Source organism: Wasmannia auropunctata, unplaced genomic scaffold (assembly GCF_000956235.1).
Source record: "Wasmannia auropunctata unplaced genomic scaffold, wasmannia.A_1.0 LD336074.1, whole genome shotgun sequence".
Taxonomy (NCBI): domain Eukaryota; kingdom Metazoa; phylum Arthropoda; class Insecta; order Hymenoptera; family Formicidae; genus Wasmannia; species Wasmannia auropunctata.
Genome location: NW_012026816.1, coordinates 1,442,176 through 1,456,981, shown reverse-complemented (window position 1 = coordinate 1,456,981; position 14,806 = coordinate 1,442,176). Strand labels below are relative to the sequence as shown.

At 39.2% G+C, this 14,806-nt stretch overlaps 1 protein-coding gene across 1 annotated transcript in view; it reads right to left on the bottom strand.

The window, feature by feature from the left end:
• The window catches only part of LOC105449591 (neurotrimin-like), a 125,751-nt gene that overhangs the window by 49,054 nt on the left and 61,891 nt on the right, over positions 1-14,806 (bottom strand). Inside the window, exon 2 of the mRNA XM_011688871.1 lies at positions 13,849-14,020. Coding sequence (XP_011687173.1) covers positions 13,849-13,900 — 52 coding nt within the window. The 5' untranslated portion in view covers positions 13,901-14,020. The remainder of the gene's footprint in view (positions 1-13,848; positions 14,021-14,806) is intronic.

Sequence of the window (14,806 nt, the reverse complement as noted above, 5' to 3'; positions counted from 1 at the left end):
TTTTTATTGGAAAAAAAGCTCAGATTGAGATTAGAATGAGATCATAGGAACGAGATTCTGTATAAAAAGATTTTGCATTTTATTAAAGTGCAAGTGAAAGAAATTCAAATCGATGTTACAGAAATATTTGAATGAATTTTGAAGAAAGCATGCAATGAAATCTCTGCTTTGAAAAAACAATTTTAAAATAGTTACAGAGAATCCGTAAATAAATGCAAGAACCAATAATTCAGTGATATTCTTTGAATTCCGAATTTAGCTTATAAAATATTGCCCTGTAACTGTTAAATTGTATTGTTTTTATTATATTTGAGGTGAATAATAATCACACAATAATAATCACATAAACTTACTTATCTTTAATATAATTGTAAGAGATTCTTTTTGTGCTGTGAACAATAAAAATAATGCTATATCGTGAGTTAAGCGACTGTCAAGCGATTGTCTGATTTGTTTAGACGGGGTCAAATTTACAATAAATTGCATTGAACTGGATTTATATTTTCATCTCCGATGCAGTCACACGTGATATTATGATATTGTTAGTCGTTAATTGTATTTTCAATAAAACTTAAGCTAACGATAAATGTTCAGCTTTACAATTTATATGAAGAGAAGCGTCAAATCTTCTTAAATTAATAGTTTATTTTCTTGATATCAAGCTCGGTAATTTTAATGTTTTTCTTAAAAACATAACAGAATTCTTAATAATTGTACTTTATAAAAAAAACTATTGATTTATTAATACATACATGATAGACATATAAGTTTTACAAAATCTTTAGATTTTATTTCAATATAAATTTTTTGAGCGAGAAAAAATGTAAACAAAATGTATTTATAATTATTGTATTCACGTATATTTAATTTTTCCGAAAGATTATGGATGTAAAGTCGAGGTGCAGAACTAACACTTGCGGCCGTTGAAATAAAGAAACAGGGATGAAGGGGAACTACGTTTTACAAAGTGAACCAAAAGACAGAAATGTCGCGGGAAACGTTGTCGTCCCGAAAAACGGTAGAATGCAGTTAAGGCAGAAATACGGTGCCGTTATTTTTCACGGTACGAACGATGACGTGACCAAGTGAGCGTTATTGCAAAGGTTAAAGCAAACCGCATGCGTGCACGGCTGTTGCGAGAGAACGGGTGGGTGGAATGTGCCGGAATGAGTATTGTCTTTGCGAGAGGGGGAAGGGAGGGAGGGTACTGCGTTTTCTCTGGAACGGGGAAATACCTGAGCAGTAATAACAATGGCACATGCAATGTATTTTTTGAAACGTTTCCCTTCTCGGCCATATGAAAGTATGAAAAGTGGATACATATGTAAAAGTAAGTAAATGTTTGACAGAAAGAAATTTAAATTTTTGTACTGTCACAGTTTACAATATTACTAAAGGCCTGTATATCGTAGAAAAAATTAACAACGAAGACAGTTAAAACGACAAATTATTAAATGCGAAAACTTGTCATTCATAAAAGTGAAATATATATGTTTCTTAACTTAATCATTTATTTCATAAAACTAACTGACAAGTTCGTGAACAATTTCATTTGATTCATATATTATTGTCATCCCAGAAGGATTAAAACTAAGATGGCATTAATAAGTATAGTTGGAATATTGTTCCAATATTATTCATGGTTCTCACCAATTTGTTTTTTCACAAAATTGTTTGTCTTACGATCTACTTAATCGATATGCTATTACAATCCTGTGTTTAAAAAATGAGTGCCAAAAGAGCGTACGCGTGGGGTCAATCAGCTAGAAGCTAGAAAATTAGATGCAATACCCTCCCCTGTCGTCCCGCCTGTCCCGTGGAGACCTTCCTCGTGTAGAAAGAGTGGAATAAAGAGCTGGCCACAGAGCTCCTCGCGAACGAGCGGACCGAAGCGTGTCTCCGTTTCGGTGGATAAACCTGGAGATAAGAGTGTCCCGAACGGATACAGAGCTCGCACCCCGACCTCTCGCCCCCGGAGTCACGCGGGACGCTCTCGCACCCCCCGCTGGAGGAGAGGCGAGAGAAGCAGGGGTGGGGGAGAAGGAGAGGAAGGGGAAAGAAGGAAGGAAGGAAGGCAGAGTGAGGGAGGTAGGAAGGAGACCCCGGTATAAAGTAACGCGAAACAGCGGCGCATTATTCACGGCATGAATTATTGATGAGCGCGGCGTAAAATATGAACGGCGGCGAGCCGTTATCAACGCCGGCGCAGAGCTCGTCCGCTCTTTTGATAGCGCGAGTCGCGTCGAATGCGCGGGCTTGCTCGCGCCGAGGCTCGCGTCCGAACAAATGGCCCGGCACAGACGACACCGCGCATATTGTGTTACATACGTTACATCCCTCTGCCACGGAATCGCTCTTTCAGTTATTCCACACGAGCTCGCCCGGCGTACCCGGAGACCCTCGGTCTCGCGCATGTATCTCCCCTTTCCTCTTTGCCGTTATTTCCGAAAGACAATATCGCGTTTATACCTTGTTGAATTCAGGGAGAGTAGATTCGTATATGCCGACGCGTTTGAATGTTATTGCGTAAATCACGATAATGTTGATAGAGGCACCTCGAAGGTGCTTTACAACGTTGAGAAATAATTTCCATAAGGCCGCGTTCAAAGTTTCACTAATTTACTTTGATATATGTATGCAACGTACGTGCATGTACGGAGAGTTTATTATGTATAATAGTTAAAAGTTAAAGTCATACATACGTACAACACTGGGTGTTATCAAGTGGACAAACATGGCTCACCTATTTTTCCGCGAAATTTTTGCAGGCTCACGGTTTTATTTCTAATCGCTGAAAAAGCACGTCTAGGAACGGGAACAGTTGAAATTTCAATGTTTGCGGTCGGCTGTTTTCCTTGTTGCGGAATCGAACTTCCGTTTTGAGAATTCCGCATGACGTTTCCACAACGCGGTCTCATTGATTCCGCGCGGGGCTTTTCACGAGCGCGGGCTCGTATCGGTTTAAAGCGAAATGCCGTGGGATCGCGTGGCTGTGTCGCGGGAAATATCTTTTTTTTTCCTGTTTCGGCTTTAGCGCATCTCCACGGGGTATTTTTCCGTGTAACGCAATATTTGCGTATCCGCCGTTTTACGCGGCTTCGCTTCGCCCGGCTTCAGCGATCCTGATCGCGTCGGAAAAAATACAGCCGACTCTCGCCGTGTCGGCGTGATGACAAGTCGGTTTTTAAAAGCGGAAGTACGCGACGGACTGTGAATCAATAAAATATTTTATATTTTTGAGATCAGATTGCGAGACCGCAAGTGGATAGCAGCAGTCGGATTGCAATAGAACCAGCGTATGCTTGTAGTTTAGCTTTATTTTATAATGGCATTTGTGTACATTGCAGTATACTCTTGTTGCAAAAAATTCGCGCGTGAAAGGGAGGGACTTTCATTTTTTTATAATTGTAAATTATTTGACACTGAGAATGTCACAATTACAAAATTTACGTTTTTACCCTGGCTACTATCTTGGCTTTGCGAATTCTTGCGTAACGGCAAACATTATAACTTCTTGAAGTCGGTTGATGAACGTGTCCTCTTTTGTTGGTACTATTCCCACATAATAATGGGTGATCGAAGTTCTGCGCTACGTCGAAAGTTTCTCGAACGTCTTAAGTTTCGGCACGTTAGCGGGTCTATATCTGCGCATATAAACTCTCACGATGAGAGCGAATGAAGAGATACATAATTGCTCTACATTAGAACTTTCGTAGATGTTCATTGGAATTTTAATAAAAGTTATCAAACGGCGTAAATACAGATCAAGCCAATAAAATAATAGATGAAATTTTACTGAAGATTGAGATCTTCAATTTAACGTAATTTTCTCAATGCTGTCGTTAAATAGCTTCTCCAAAGAGGGAACTTCTTAATTATGTAGAAAACGCTTTACCTTAACCGCAGCGAGTAAATAAAAAAAAAGAGCGATTGGTCAATTTTAATAAAAACGATGTTAAAGAGCGCGGATGGAGCGAGCGCCGAGCGAGAAAGTGCTTCATTCGTAACGCGATAAAATTTTCATCAAAGGCGCGATGGTCTTCCGTTATTATTCCGTTATTATTTTCCCGCTCGGCGGGGTTGTGTTTCACTTTTTCGAGAGAGAGGGAGAGAGAGGCACTCATTTTCCCCCAATGAGAGATCCCTTATCCGTCTAAATACAGCGTGGGAGAATCGTTTAAGCCTCCGCACGGACCATCGTTTGCGTTCTTGTTTAAGCTGAGATAAAAGGAAACGAATAACGTGACTGGCAGAACTGCATTTAACGGCGCGTATAAGAGAATCTGCCTCGTGTTATTTTAGATTTTATGAAGGAGAGAAACTCGGTTAGAGAGAGAAAGAGAGAGTGGAAAATAACAATCGTTCCTTCATTTATTTAAGTGGCAGCATTTTCTTTTGTTAAGTCTAGACGATAACTGTTAATAATTGTTGACAAACTTTTAATTACTTCCATTACAGAGATGGAGTTGACAAATAAAAATATCAAACCAAGATATCAACATCAAACACTGATTACTTTTTTTTATCATTGAAACGATGGTTAACCTCTCATTACGCTTTGAGCGAGACTTTCATTCACGAGATTTACCGTAGAGAAAGCAACTTTTAAAATACTCTGTACAGTTGGAATTATTCCAAACAAACGGGCGTAATCGATCCGCTGAGAGCAGAAGCGATCAGCAGAATACACTTCCCAAGTAGCGGAGCGCTGGGATTCTGCCTAATCGCGCGGCGTCGATCCTCAAGGGGCGCGATATAATTTCATAATCAGAAAACGAGCGAGGTGGAAACGGTTTCTCCGATCGCACGTGAACGCAATGCCAAGTATATATATAGGTACCGGGCCGGGATTATGTGTTAAGCAGATATATGTATACGCGCCCCGCGCGCGCCAGGATATCGCAGCTAGGGGTCGTCGTGCGGTGCATGCGAGGATATTGCAAAACAGGCAAAAGGAATTCGCGAATCTGGCGCTCGCACCCTTCCTCCCCTCCCCCTTCCCCCACCCCTTTCCCCTCGCGCCTTTTTCCATCCCCTGCCCCCAAGGGTTGCATTATGACGGGATGCATAATGCAAGATGGGTATGCCGACGAGCTGTCTGTGCGTCATACATAGCAATGGCAGACGGACGCGATTCTGAAAAGGATTTTCCGAACAGGATATCCTCGCCACGGACCGCGTATATTTTCCATGACCGAGGTCGAGCGAACAGGTTGCCGCTTTTGTCGTCGATTTTCTCTGCACGGCACGCGATATCAGCCCACGGCTCTCCGGGATCGATGTGGACGAATGGAACGTTTCACGTAGCCTGAGTCATGGGGATCGTGGAAACTCGCTGGAAAATCAGAACGGAGGTTGTCTATTTTAGAACGAAAGATATGTAAGAAACGTACGGCGATATTGCGAATATCAGATGTTGTTTAGAAATTTAAAAACTTTTACATGTCTTTTTTTTTTACATCAATTGTTTACATCAATTCCATTTTACCGTTAAATCTCGTTCTAATTAATCGATTTTCATTCCCAATCCAAATGTCGCGTGGACATTGACAAGCGATTATTATTATAATATCAGGCGTGTCGCGTTAAAATTACGAGCGTTCGTAATCAAACGGAACGGCAGCTGTGAGAGCTTCTAAAGTTTTTTGCGGCTACTGCAAAGGGAGAGAGAAGCGGGACAAAACGCGCGCGCGGCGGTGCATAACTCTCATCAGCGTGGCTCTTTCACACGTACCCATCTAACTATCCTGAAAACTAAGCCAATAACACACCCGGAGTTTTTCGTGATTCTCAAATTTCACCGCGGACTAACGCGAGGACTCGTCGGGGAGGAATGTTGCAGGAGAGACGCGATCTCTGTAGTCTCCGCGTCTCTCGCGGTTTGTGTGCGGAGCGTGTTCGTGTGGCCGAGAAACACGGATGCGCACGACCGTCTCACCCAAGCGCATACACGTACAACGTACACAAGCCCGCGTGCACGCACACAAGCACGTAACAACGCTCCGTTGTTTACACGCATTCCGTTCTCCATTGATCCTCTTTGCGCGAGATCGGGGGATAGTTCGGTCTTGGCTGCCGGCGCTTCTGGGATTGTTTATAAGACTTCCGGTGGCTGCCACGCTTTTCAAAGCTCCTCAGGACTCCTGTCCAGGTTCCATCCTCCATCGTCTTTCCCTACTTTGGTCTCGTTTGCTGGCTTCTCTCTCTTTCTCTCTCTATCCTAGAGGTGGTCCTTTCTCTCTTGCTCTCTCTCTTGCTCCCCCGGTTCTCTTCTCCGTCTTTTCCGATCGTCTATCGACGGCAACCCGATGCCAGACAACAAGGGAGATTGTATGTATTACCTCGCCTGTCTGTCGCACGCCTACCCCACCGTTTCCCGATCTACTTTCGAATCTTGCCACTAGCGACGCGACGCGATGTGACGCGATCCGGCTGTGCGCTCTCGCAATGCAATACGATCAAATCGAAGCCCCGATATCCTGTCATGGGCTCACACTATGGTATGCACGCGTGTACAGACATATTCGTAGTGACTCTAACACGGTCACATGTCGAAAAGAAGTAAGATATATTTATGATTCTTCAAAAATTTGATCAGAATGAATAAATTCCGAAAAAAATAAGATTTACATTAGCATCAAAAGGACGTTACGTAGATTCTCGTGAACTTTATAATCTATATCGAATCGAGAAAAAATTTTTCGATTAAACTTCAAAATGTTCATTAATTTTCTGTATTTTTTATCCCATTTAGATAGCATTAGGTAGAGGATAAATTGTTAAAGTAGTAACACGTGATACAGTTTCTAATAATTGTGATGACATTTTTAAGCCATTTACAATAATATAATATTAAATAATATTAAAAGATTTTAGCCAAACATTTCTTTAATTTTCCAGTCATAAAAGATTGCAATAAGAAAAATGTCTTTAGTCATGCAGACTGGTAGTTTAAAAATGCACGAAAGGACCGGAACCTTGTTGCCAGCCTAAACGCTTGATTTTAACTTATTGCCGTATTCAGGACACGGGCTTGTGGTGCTTGGCGTTGACAGAAGTTAATGGAATACCGCTACCAGGTATGGGGTAAACTTCTACGAGGTCAACCGTTCGTGTGAACTTGCGCAACATCCTCGTAGTGTATGCACTACGTTGTCACAATACGGGTAAACTTGTAGCGGATAGTGGGGCATAGCCAAATACGAGACGCAATCAAACACCCCACTCTCGTTTATGTAATAAAGCCAGTTGACGTATTGCATTTTACGCGTTGTGTAACGTCAAGCTTTTTCGCTCAAAAAATTCCTTAAAATTTTGCAAGTCGACTTTTTGTCAGCGAAACTTCCACACGAACAGCTCAATCGCGAATTCTTTAAAATTAGCTTGAAAATTAGAAGACTTCTCTCTTTCAGATGGAAGTCAGTTAATTTCAGATAGACTCCACTTTAACAGAATTTTTGTAATTCAGTTTCCAAGCTAATGTATTTAATGTCTGAAATTAAGAGAGGAAGAAAGATAGTATTCCGTAGAATTTTTACTGACAAGAGAATCACCTCCAGATTTGTCGGGAGCAGTTACAAGTTTTTGCGTTCGAATTAAGATAACCACGTAAAATTCTGGCGAATGAACGATACGGGAGCGATTCACTAAAAGTATAAACGTTATTTTGAAATATAAGAATATGTAAGAATATGCGAAATATAGAACCTTCAACAAGAGAGCTTGCATATCTCACATACATCTCATCTAATAGCGCTTGACTTTCCGTAAAATCTAAAGTAATGTAATTCGTAACGATACAATCTATTTAGGCTTTGGTTCATGATTCTTTTATGTATAATTCTGTTGAATAAAGGAAAAATAGAGTACAGCTCAAAAGAATTAAATTAGCAACACGATGAGATACGTATCATGTTTCTAAAAATCTAAAAGTCAAGCATTTACCAATTAATCTCTTTAACCTCTTATTTTTATTTAAATGAATTTAAATTTTTGTTTTAACTTGAGAAACATGAGAATTGAAATTTTTGTTTTAACGTCAATCACATTGTAATTTGTGGTTTTGAACGAATTTTAAGATAATTATTTTGTTATTCTGATTTCGGGAAATTGATTATTTTTATACATATACATATAAAGATTGCGGCAGATATAATTAGTGCAATAAGGTGGATGAGCTGAATCGAATAATTTATTCGCTTCGCAATTAAAAGCCGTTTTGTAATGCGAAGTGGCTTTGAAGCAGCATAATGATTTTCAGGTAGATTTCTCGTCCTAGAACCTCACAAGCAGAGTAATTAAAGGAAGTGGTACTTTTCCGTTCTTTGAAATACGCAGCCGTAGTTTTTCAAAGGCCTCCGTCGTTTAGAAAGGATTAAATGCGTTAAACCTTGCTTTCTTTTGCTATTACATTTCCTCCTTAATGGCAATAAAAAAAGTAGAAGCTATTGTTTTAAAAGCACATACAGAAAATTTTGGAATCAGTTTCAATGATATATATATTACCTAAACTATATCTGTATGATGTTCCACTTTCATTGAAACTGATTCCAAAATTTTCTGTATGTGCTTTTAGAACAATAGCTTCTACGTTTTTTATTGCCATTAAAGAGGAAATGTAATAGCAAAAGAAATAAAAACAAGGCTATATATATATATATATAGCCTTGTTTTTATTCTATAAAATTCTCTATTATATAATATATATATATATATATATATATAGGTATATATATATTTAAAAATCCGACGAGACATTTTATTCTCTTAAAAGTAGCCATATTTGTGGTACAACAATAGCATCGTTTTGCCGAGAATTTAGTAAAGAGAATTTACACCAATCGAAAAAAATAGAAGGTTTAAAAACGAAGCTATTTTACTAGAGGTGTGCGAATCAAGCATTTGCATGGTCGAATCGAATCAAATCGAATCTCTTCGAATACAAATTGAATCTGAATCAAATTTTGCCAGATTAACATTACATATTAATTTAAACGTAATAAATATCAAAATTTTTTTATGATTTACATTATTTTACACAATGATTTAAATAAAACTGAAGACCTATTTTTGATTTACATCTCATTACAAAGGATCATGATCTTATATGACATTTTGAATTAGAAAATATTAATAATATGCGTATACACGAATAGTTAGAATGCTTTCGAATATTTTATTAATCTATATGAATACATTATATATATCAAAAATACTTATTTATTAGATAAAAATAATTGGTCGCGCGGAAGATGTAAATGAATCAAATAAAATAGGCGATCGATTCGAAATCGAACCATTGTTGATTCGAAATTCTCGAACTATTCGATTTCGAATCTTGCAGATTCGAAAACGAACTCAAATCGAATCTACTGTGATTCGATTCGAATTCGAATTATTCGCACACCTCTATATTTTACTATACCAAAAATAAAAATTATCTTTTAACAGCTAAATTGTTAGTTAATTATTTCATTACATTTCATTACATATGAGTTTTACGTTAACTTATGAAAAGAAATGCAAGCAAGTTTGGAGATCGAACTTTTAAAATGAAAAAAAGGAGAGAGGTGGGAGAGAAAGAGAGAGAGAGAGAGAGAGAGAGAGAGAGAGAGAGAGAGAGAAAGAAAGAAATCGGTTTAACGAACTAACACCTAACGGACGTATCCTTTTCCCGGGCTGTCTCCTTCTGTTTCCGTCTTTCGCATTGGCCTCTTTTTTCTTGCGAGATCGAAGGCGATGCGCGCGGCGATCTATCCTATATATCGGACCGAGACTCAATTGGGTTCTGGACCGCGGTTATCCGTTTATCGCTATATAACCACTGGAGGGTTGGCGAGGCAGATACATTCTCGCGAAAGGAGGCGAGCGATTAATCACGTTTTACTCGGTTTCCGAGTCGGACCGACCAATTTGGCCGGAAAGGTCGTTGTTTGCCCGATAAGGAACGCCAGGGGGTGGAAAAGCGAAGAGCCGGCAGTGTGCCCCGTGGAACAATCGGCGAATCTCGCCGGTGATCCGCAGTATAGACAAACAATCTTATCCGGCGACCGACGGACAAAACCTTCACCGCGTTCGTTCCTTTTTTCCCCTCTTTCTTCCTCTCACTCTGCCGACTAGTAGTCGTTCACTCGATTCATCGAGTCAAATCTCCGCCGGAGTCCAACTCGCCGACCCTGCGTCGGTCCCGGACACGTTTGGGTGGTGCATTTTTCATGATGCATCTGGAAACGCTCGACTTGTAGCGTCTTACCGCTACCGGTGGATAAGGCACTCCGGTTTCTTTATAGCATGGACGTGAGACGGTATTCCTTGCGGCTGACAAAGATATCGTCTTACGACACTGCACGGCCAATTTGATAGTAATTTTCGACAATGCGCTTCAATTTTTCAACGTCTATCTAAAGAGAAAAAGACGATACTCGCTGCACGGAGTGAGCTTGAGTATATAAAGATCCACTCTAGAAAAATATGCAAACTTATTTGTGCAGATCAAATGAAATTATTTATGCAAAAATAACTCAAAAATAAAGATAATTAGTTACAAAAAAATTAGTAAAAATAGTAATTGATACTAATCATGCTAGTTTTCCTGAAAATATAAATAGTCTTTTAAACTTGAATTTAGTAAAAATAGGCACATGTGTCTGAAAAATTTTAATTTAAACGAAAATTCTGTTTTATCTGATTAAAGTGCTGCGAAGTTATGTATACATCTTGCACTCGTTTCTAACGAAATGAGATCGAACGATACCGTCGAGACTCTACCTGTCTCTTTTTTCTATCTCATTTCTCTCTTCTCTCGCACCCCCCCCCTCCTCTCTTTCTCTCCTACTGTCTCTCTCTCTCTCTTCCTCTCTGTCTATCTATTCTATCTATCTATCTATATCTGTGAAGAGACCGGAGGCCCGCAAGCGGTAAATTAATTCGAACGACAAGCGCAGTCGGCGCTTCCACTCGCGCCGAATAAACATCAGGGCCAGAAGTTGACCAGACCGGGGCGACCCATGCCGCAGTACTGGAGGACGCGCCATATCTGCGATCTACGTGCCCATTTCCCGTGGCCCGTATAACGTATTTGGCACCGATCCTCCGTTGCATCTGCATCGGACGTCGTCGGCGTTGCACAGGACGGATTATAGGGGACATGTATCCCGTCGATCGCAAATTGCGCGATTCTATTTCCACATCGACAGCAAGTCTATCTTGTCGGTTTTTCTCTTTGCGTACGGAATTTGTTGTCATCAACGAAAACTCGTTGATGCTTAATATCGAGTTAACGACAATACTGATGTACCAATATTACCGTACGAAGAAAGTGCCCTATGTAAATTTGTCTTACATTAGCTAAATTTATCGTCAATTCAGAGAAAATTACAAAACCTAGAGTGTACGACTATTGTGTCTTTGTTTAAACTACTTATTCCAGTATCTTTTTTGTTATCTATAAATTATTGCTAAAATTTAATAAGCAAATTTTCAACCATGTAATGGTCGAATTATCCTCGCACTAAAATCCTAAATTTTTAATAGCTTAATTATTGATCCCCGTGTATCTCGAAAGCTTACTATACCTAAAGTTAAGTGACACGGGTAGACCGCCGGAGGCCAACTACGTCCGTGGACTATAATCTAAACAAGCTATCATTAATTTTAGTACGTGTGGTGGATGCTCTCTGTGCCAATAAACATCAGCGACAGCGACCAGGCCCGTGGCGTTTCTGACGCACTTTGGATTGCCGGCAACATTTGAGATATACCGGTGCGCGCGCGTTCGTATGATATACGTATATTTAGTATCACGGTATCCGCGCCAGATGTTGTCATCGCGCAGTTCGGACTTCGCGATGAGCGTTCGTTTATTATTTCACGACTAGCTCGTGTTAATTGCGAATAAACTCGGACTTGAATATTTTGTACTCGTATACGTTTTACTTGAATATATATACTATTTCAAGCGATTTACGGATCGTTTTCAGTTATTTCATGCATTTAGAATCAGGAATGAATAAATAAAATTCGGCAGTGATTATTCTTCTATCTGTTGAATAATTTAATTGATAATTTACTAGAAAATATTTTTGTTTTTTATTCGAAAATATTTTGTTCAAAAAGTAAGGTTATATTTAAGTAGGAATTAACCTAAATTAATTTTATCTATCGTTAATTTTACTATGAATAGTGCTCTTACTATAAATAAAAAATAATAGCACCGACCATTAAGTAAATTTTAAGTGAGTTAAATAAATTCTCGTATCATTGTGTAATAAACTTATATAATCTTATCATTAGATTGAGAATATGGCATGTTTATTTGTGTAATTTATTGCAACTATTTTGAATTATTTTACGTTTAGTTGTATCTTAGCTTAATCGTTTCAATGGCTCGATGGTAGGATAATTGATGTGCATTCTAGTCTGCACGATACCTATTGGCGGAATTGTGTCAAGATCGAGTACGGCTGAGGTTAAATTGAATTTATTGCATCGAATCGATTGTTCGAGCAGCTAATCGGTACATCAATCACGAAAAAAGGAAAGACCAATTACTCGGCGGTGCACAAGCTATTAAGCTTTTATCACGATTCTTAAAGTGAACAGGTAGTTGTTCTAGACTATTCATATTCAGAACCACAAATAATCAAACATTACAAGCTTAATTACAATAAAAATACGGACATGTAAACTATCATTTAATTTTTAACAATTAATTTTTAAGAGTTGTTAGAAATTTTCGAAACGATATTCAAATTAACTTGAGAGAACTTAATAGCCCATATTTAATAAACAAGACATCGTAAAATTTCTTCTCTAAAAATACTTGTTTTTTTCGCAGACAAAGAATATTGAATCATTTCTATTGATTACTCAGGAATCTTATTTGTTCGCGTTAAAAAGAAGAGGTCGCCAAGAAGTTTGATAAATGCTCGACAACATATATTTAGGTGTCGTATACTGAAGTAGAATAGCCTCGTGTGCAATAAATCGTAACGCAACGTAGGATGAAATATTTGCAAAAACGCAATCGCTTCCTCTCTATTTACTGCTATCGGATAAACATTCGGGCAAGAATCTGACAGCTCGACGGTGGATGGCGTCGCGCTTCCGCAGCGAAGTGGCATACTCGAACTGCACTTTATTTATTTTGCGGACTCGGGTATATAGTGCATCGTTGGCATCGTGCCCCCGTTGCATCTGCGTTATTGCTCGTTGTCGGGCACAACAGATTTCGTATTGGACACCTTTCGCAATGTATCGACTCCCGCGTCAATCGCAATAAGCGTATCCGATGTAATGGTCCGGGAATGATATATGTGACAGAAGCTTGCTACTCAAATCATGCACATGTTTCAATTTACTTAGTTACATCGAATGCTCGATAATAAATGCGTTTGCTGAACGGGACGGTTGTTTCTCGTTAAAAGCTATTTCTGTATTTCGCTGCAGAATAAATAATTTAAAATATAGAAACGCACACACACACACACACACTCTCTCTCTCTCTCTCTCTCTCTCTCTCTCTCTCTCTCCTCTCTCGCTCATTCAAAGTAATTACTTTTCCGAAAATGTAATTTAAATTTATAATTCTAAACTTAAAAGATAAAATCTTTCCGCATAATGTCTACAAAATACGAGCACATTGAATATCGTTCATTTCCGTTGCGATATTTCCTTTATTTATATGCATAATAACAGTTTAAATTTACAATCTAAAATGAGACCATTTCTCATTTTTAGGATAAATTCTAGATGTCATTTGCATTAATTTTTTCGAAAATTCTGTTCGAATCGCATTTTGAAAGAAAACTTCTTGCGGGAAGAGGGGGTTGTAGAGTTAAAGTTACTCACCTATTGGCACGTTGACAGCGAAGAGAACGACAAGAGCGCGGTGGCAGAGCATTGTGCACTGCGATGAGAAAAGCCGAGGGAATCGTCCGTCGTCGATGGCGGCCCTTTATCTACTTAACCCCGTCATCTTCTGCGCGGACCTCCGTTTCCGGTGCTCTGACGCATAGCATGCCTGAAACAATCACGTTGGTTTGATCATTTACTTGATCAGGCGGCATTATCGCTGCCCGTCGGCTGCCGCGCGAACCGAACGGTCGCCCACGCCGCGCCGCTTTATCGTCCGTTTCCAGCGAACGAACTTTCGGCTACGCTCGGCGTGTTGCAGCTGCTTTGCATCTCGAGATCGAGCAGCGGGTTCGTCGTGCTCGCGTTCTCCGGTCGAGCGTATCGTTTCGCTTGGTGACGTTCATCGATCGTATCTTGGCCAACTTTGTTAAGAGCGGAGCAACGTTAATTTCGCCGTTCGTCTTCATGAATGAGAAGCACTCTGACATTTGGGACACGGCGTGTTTACGTTCGATTATGCAATTGCCCCGATTCTTTCTCCCAGACATGACTAAGATAATTGTAGATAAAATTGTATAATTTGATCACAGTATGAGCGAAACTTTTATTTCTTTTAACGGTTCATCAAAACGAACATGTATAGGGAAATATGTTACGGACAATATTAACGGTTTATTTTGATCTCTGATCGAATTTGCGACATATATATAGGTCAGTGTAGGTATGTATATTCTGAATCCTTCAACTGTGAATAGAGATCTCGAATAATTTATTATCGCAAGCGAATTACATTTTGATATAATTAAATTGGCGTTTTCAGCTTGCTTAAAATTAAAAAAAATGAAAAAAGATATTTATATTTTCATAAATTTAGATAGGGGATCTGTTACATGTCAATATGTTACATGCCAATATGTTACATGCCAATTTTGAAGTTCTATTCTTTAAAAGT